This window comes from Polypterus senegalus, chromosome 10 (genome assembly GCF_016835505.1).
Source record: "Polypterus senegalus isolate Bchr_013 chromosome 10, ASM1683550v1, whole genome shotgun sequence".
Taxonomy (NCBI): domain Eukaryota; kingdom Metazoa; phylum Chordata; class Cladistia; order Polypteriformes; family Polypteridae; genus Polypterus; species Polypterus senegalus.
In genome coordinates this window covers 146084531-146090610 of record NC_053163.1, presented here as the reverse complement: position 1 = coordinate 146090610, position 6080 = coordinate 146084531, and the positions used below count along the sequence as shown (strand labels likewise).

Below are 6080 nucleotides of genomic sequence, written 5' to 3'. Positions count from 1 at the left end.
CATAAATGACATGCATTAGCATTTCTTGTAAATGACAAGGCAATTACGTCACAAGAAGAAGATGGCCACACCTTAACCACTGACAGTATCTGAAAATAGAAGAATAGAGAAGAGGAAGCTTTTCTGCACATATCTGTGAGATTGCTCCTCTGCTTTCAACATGGTCAAGCACCAGATCCTCTTTTCCTTCCTCTCTAATCTTCGCATCACCGGGACTGCTCTCAGGTGGTTTGAGTCCTACCTCTAGAGCAGAGCCTACCATGTGTCCTGGCGTGGAGAGATGTTAAAGGTGCACCAGGCAAGCCTGGGGGTGCCCCAAGGACCAGTGCTGGGCCCTCTTTTCTTCTCTGTCTAAACCTCCTCACTAGACCCTGTCATCATGTCCCATGTTTTTTTCTTATTAGTGCTATGTTGATGATATTAAGCTGTACCTGTCTTTCCCTCCAGAGGACCACATATTATCAGCTAGAAATTCTGCATCACTGATATTGCAACCTTGATGAAGAAGCACCATCTCCAGCTCAATCTGGCAATGACTACCTTCTTGTTAACCCAGCTTGTCCACCTATTCAGCACCCTTTCTCTGTTTGGCTTGGCTCACTATCTCTAACTCTGGGGTAGTGATAGATGACCGGCTGTTCTTCAAAGACTGTGTTACTACGGTTTCTCGGTCTTACAGGTTTAATCTGTAAAATGTGCTCAATGTCAGTTAGTATCTGCAGCGAGGCTTTGGTCTTATCAGGTCTGGAGTACTGTATGTCTCTGCAAGCAGGAGTACCAGAAGGCGTCACCAAGCCATGGAAGATGATTCAAAATGCAGTTGCATGTCTGGTGTTCCACCAACCGAGGTGGGCACATGTCACAGCTCTTTTCAGATCACACCATTGGCTTCCTGTAGCGACATGTGTTAAGGTTAAATCCTTAATTCTTGGCTATAGAGTACTCAGTGGGTCAGCACCTACATACAGTATATGGAGACACTCGTTAGGGTCAAATGCTTCTTCTTGCCCACTCAGGTCAGCTGATGAGCAGTGTCTGGTGATGCCACCTCTGTATTGTATCAAATCTCACTCATGTGTAGCTCCTAGCTGGTGGAATGAGCTGCCCACTTCCATGTTAACTGCTGATTCCCTCAAATTGCTAAGGAACCGTTCAAAAACCCCTTGTATGGTGAATTTCTGTCTAACTGATATTAGCTGCAAGGTTTCTATAATCTAGAACATGTAACTTGCTTGCATTTTGTTCTGAGTTTTTCACTTGTGGTGATCAATTTTGTCACCTTGGCATATCACACTTGTTCCCAAACAGCCACCCAGACTGATAGTTACTCGATTATGTTGACCTTTTTTGTAAGTTGCTTTGGATAAAAGTGTCTGCTAAGCAAATAAAAGTAATGTAAATGCAAATCTGAGCATCATGGACATTAAGGAGCCAAAAAAATAATAGAATCGACAGATCTAATTATTTTAGCATGTCTTTTATCTAGCATTCGTCTATAACGTCATATCTGAAATGTGCCAAAAGTTATTTAAGTTTCTTGTTCCTCTATTTGTCTGGTTTCTGTTATAACATATTTTATGCCATTTCATGATATTTCAAAAGTTCATCAAAGACAAAGGTGGAAAATCATTTCATAAGACTTAAAGACTTAGTTAAACATTAAGATAAAAAGCTTAATTTGCAAGCATTAATAATTTTGCTTTGCATTAAATTACAAAGATATAGCTTTTAATAGGCGGGGCGGAGCGTAGTGGCGATTGAAAGCGAACTCTTCTGTACTTCCGCAACCGCGGAAATGGGGCGGGGCGTCACTCGCAGCGTGTGTGACGTCGATCAGAGCCAATCGGGAGGAGGCATTCTTGTCGGAGCTCGCCGTCCACCGTGAGCGGGCGGGATTTCCGCGACTGGGGGGGAACATGGCGAAGACTTACGATTACTTGTTTAAACTCTTGTTAATCGGAGATTCCGGAGTTGGCAAGACCTGTGTGTTATTCAGGTTCTCGGAAGATGCCTTCAATTCCACGTTCATCTCCACTATAGGTAAGTAGCGGCGTACGTCGAGATGAGATGTGCTTCAGGGCCCTTTCCGGGAGTCAGCGAGCCCCGACATGTCATTCAGCAAAATATTAATTGTCGTTTTTAAAGAAAAAAATCCTCGCCGCCGGTGAATAGGCACAGAGTTGTGCTATGGTGAAAGTGAGCAAAAGTAGCGCGACGTGGCGACTTTCTAAAGTCGAAAAGCACTGGTGTCCCAGTCGAGTGTTTCATCCTCTCCACACCTTCCATCCGGTGGCTGCTGCCGAGTGTAGCCGGCAGTCTTCAGAATTAGGAAAAGATGCCGCGATTCTAATAAGAAGTTTGTGACAGAGTTTCTTCTCTTATTTATTAATGCAACATTTATCATTTTTCCGTTTGAGAGGAAGTGTGCCCGCTTTAGTGGTTTAGACTTGGTTTCAGTTTGAGTCTCGTGGCAAGCGCGCCGCCCGGCTTCCTACCTCCATTAACCCCCCACCCCTCCCGTAGTCTTATGACTGAATAATAAAGCCCATGTCGCCCGCCGGCAACTTGACTCTCCCGAAGGTCAGTCGCAAATACAAGCTAGAATTGTCATCATGTAGCGGACTGTCTAAAAGCGACATGTGGCACAAGGGAAAAGCTGGGCTGTCCTTCAATAACGTGACATCGCTGCGCACCTGTTTGGGCCGTGCGGGACCCAAATGTGACAGCAGCAAATCTGGTGGGATGATGCTAACAGACGATAGTGTGCGACAGTGCAATGTAGTGCGTTGGTTTTGGAATAGTATGACACCGATTAAAAAAAGGTTATTTTCACAGTTAAAAGTAAAAAGGTTAAAGGTACCACGTTTAGCCTTAATACCTTCATCAGGTGTTCAGGTGAAAAGAAAAGAGCAGGTAAAATAGATAGGAGGGAACAAAAGAATGGTGTGAGTAGGTGAAGAGATGATGAAGGAAGAGATTGCAAAGGTAGTTGGTTATTAAGATCTGGAAAAAAAATGTGATCCCATATTGAGAATGAGCTTAGCTTCTTTTATTTTTCATTTGAAAAGTGTTTTTGAAGCCCTGTGAAAGAACACAGACCGAGGAGAGAGACCAGTGTGGTCATGCCAAGGGATGCGAGTGTAAGGTCTTTGTTTTTTTAGCAGTGCAAATGTGCTTCCTGAAACGCCATGTTAGCTGTCTCCCTGTTTCACCAGTGTAGATAGCTGGACCCCTCTTGCAAGAAATGCCAGTCTAAAAAAATCTTATTTACTGCAAGTGGTCTGTTGTTCAATATTGAATTTAGCAGTGTGACCAGGTACAGAGGTGTTGTTGGTGACATATGTGCAAGTGACCAGGGCTACTGCCACCATTAAGGTGCATTAGGCATTCGCCTAAGGTGCAGATCATGGTCGGGGGTGTTGTGGGGGTGTCACTGAACAGTCGGTTGCCGCACTAATAAGCCTGGCCTAGGGCACAAAATATCCTAGCACCGGCACTGCATGTGACACAGTGGCTCTTGTTACACTTCGAAGTACCTGATGAAGAATGTTGGTCTCCTCAGGGAAGTGAGCCACAGGTGAGAAGTTTATGTAGGATCGGAGGTTGATGGAAGGAGATCAAGGGAAGGGACTGTTAAGAGAAAAGGCTCCTGTGGAAGGATCTGTCTGCAAAATGGGGAAATTTTGTTTGAAAACCTGTGTGAGAGATGGAGCATTAAACTGAAGTCACATTACGTGACATCTAGTTGTGGGGAATGTCAGATTTGCCATCTGCAGTTGCTGATTTTGTCCTTGCGCTACGTCAGTTTATATGACTGAACATCGCTGATAAAGTCGCATTTAGTGATCACATGTCAACCATCCAGCACGGGCATGCATTCCCTTTTTTCTGATAGCCAATTAGTATGTTGCCTGACAGAGCCTGCTGTTTACTCACACTGTAAGAAAGGTTAACATCTTTTTCTCTTTTTTCCATTTTGTCATGATGCATAAAACGCGAGGCATCAGACAGGCAAGCTCTTCTTCTATTTGTGAGGTCCAAAGCCCCCATGTTCCTTTTGCCTTGTATGCATTGTACTTCCAGATGAGCGTTCATTGGCTGCTAGCTCTCATACGCACAGTGAGCGCCCCAACGATGAAAGACAAAATCAAGCCTATTTGATTTTATCTAATCGAGTCGTGGTCTAGTTGTAGTGAGTTGCTGGCTATGTAACATTACACGATCAGCTTCACAGGAGCATGCCACCAACTGCTTTCAATTCTCAATGATTATTTAAATGAAAGTTACGGCTGAAAACCACTGCAAAAATGGACTAATGTGACTTTGCCTTAAGGGACGTGAAGTGTTCCTCACCAGGCTTTAGAAGGTCTTGGATCAAACATGCCCACAGAAACGGTCTCCCTGTTTCACCTCTGTAGATGGCTGGACACTTCCTACATGAAATGAAGTAAATAAGAATTTTAGAATGGCTGGAGGCCAGTTATTCAGTGTTGAATCTATCATAGGGAACAGATACAAGGGGATTGGTGGTGACATTTTTTTGCAGGTGACACAGTAGCCCCTGTTACAGCTCAAAGTAGCTGATAAGGAAGGTGGCTTTCCTCTGTGAATGAGCTGCGGATGAAAGGTTTGTGTAGGTTAGGTGGTCAACAGAAAGGGAATCAGGAGAGGATTAGGAGAAAGGGCACATTAATAAAGTATCTATCTATCTATCTATCTATCTATCTATCTATCTATCTATCTATCTATCTATCTATCTATCTATCTATCTATCTATCTATCTATCTATCTATCTATCTATCTATCTATCTATCTATCTATATGGAAGGATGAGTCTGCAAAACTGGAAAATATTTGTTTGATGACTTGTGGAAGAGAAGGGGAGAGTGTTAGGGTAATACGGGAGGAGCAGTGCGATGTAGGTTTCATTATTGTGGTTCGCAGTGTCACAGACGGCCAGGGTCCTTGTCCGGCTGGGGAACCTCTTCACTGAGAGGACTTCTTGGGGACCAAGTGTGGCCAGAACACTAGATGGCAGCCCCCATTGGCTGTAGTGGTGCTTTGGACTCCCGCAGGGCTTCATGGGAGATGGAGTTGTGGGGTAGATGGGTCCTTTCATCAGATTGGCTGGCCCAACTGTAGTATGGCCAAAGTGGGGAGGCAGCTTGATGGCCGAGGTCTCCAGGACTCTGAACAAATCCAAATCATATTACGTGATATCATCTACTGTTGAATTCTGCTCCATACTTGTAATATTTTCATACTGTATTGAGGATTTGTTCTGTTCTGTGTAGTGTATTGTATTGTATTGACACCCACTGCACGCCCAACCTACCTGGAAAGGGGTCCTACAAGGGTATTTTTTGGGAGTTTTTCCCTTGTGTTCTTAGAGAGTCAAGAGGCAGGGCCTGCTAAAGCCCATTGCGGCACTTCTTGTGTGATTTTGGGCTGTACAGAAATAAATTGTATTGTACAGTGAAACCTTGGATTGCGAGTGTTTCGCAAGGCGAGCTAAAATTTGTAATAAATTTTAACTTGATAAACGAGCGAGGTCTTGCAATATGAGTAGGATGTATACGCTTTGTCTGCTGAGTGTCGCATGGGGATTGTGGGTAGTCGTCTCCCATGCTCGTTCTCAGTTGGCGTGCCTCACTTATATAGTCAACATCTGTACGAACATATACTGTTTACTGTAGCATGGTGACCACGTGTGTGTGTTGTAACGTGTGAGTCCCTGTCATGTACCCCAAAACACAAAGCTGAGTCTCAGTACTTTAGCGACACCATCTTTATTCAGCGTGAAACAGAAATGGCGCGGTTATTTATTGTAGCAGGATCTTCTGCCACTCTCCTACACACAGACACAGCAATCAGGCAGGGTTGTGGCCAGGTTAGTGGCTGAGTAATACTGTGCTCTTGCATTTGTAATGTTCCTTGCATCACCCATCGAGAGCAGGCGCTTATAGCTTGACCGCGGTCTTTTCTGATTCTCTTTTACGGTGAACTGCTACAGCGCTGGGATCCTCGCGTGTTGTCCCGTTTGGTTTGGGTTTGGGGGGGATCCCAAAAGAGTTTAGAAA

General features: G+C 44.4%; 1 protein-coding gene across 1 annotated transcript in view; it reads left to right on the top strand.

Moving 5' to 3' along the window:
- Positions 1–1860: 1860 nt before the first annotated feature.
- Positions 1861–6080, top strand: part of rab8a (RAB8A, member RAS oncogene family) — a 72350-nt gene continuing 68130 nt past the window's right edge. The window contains exon 1 of the mRNA XM_039766995.1: positions 1861–2040. Within this exon, the coding sequence (XP_039622929.1) occupies positions 1917–2040 (124 nt within the window). The 5' untranslated portion in view covers positions 1861–1916. The remainder of the gene's footprint in view (positions 2041–6080) is intronic.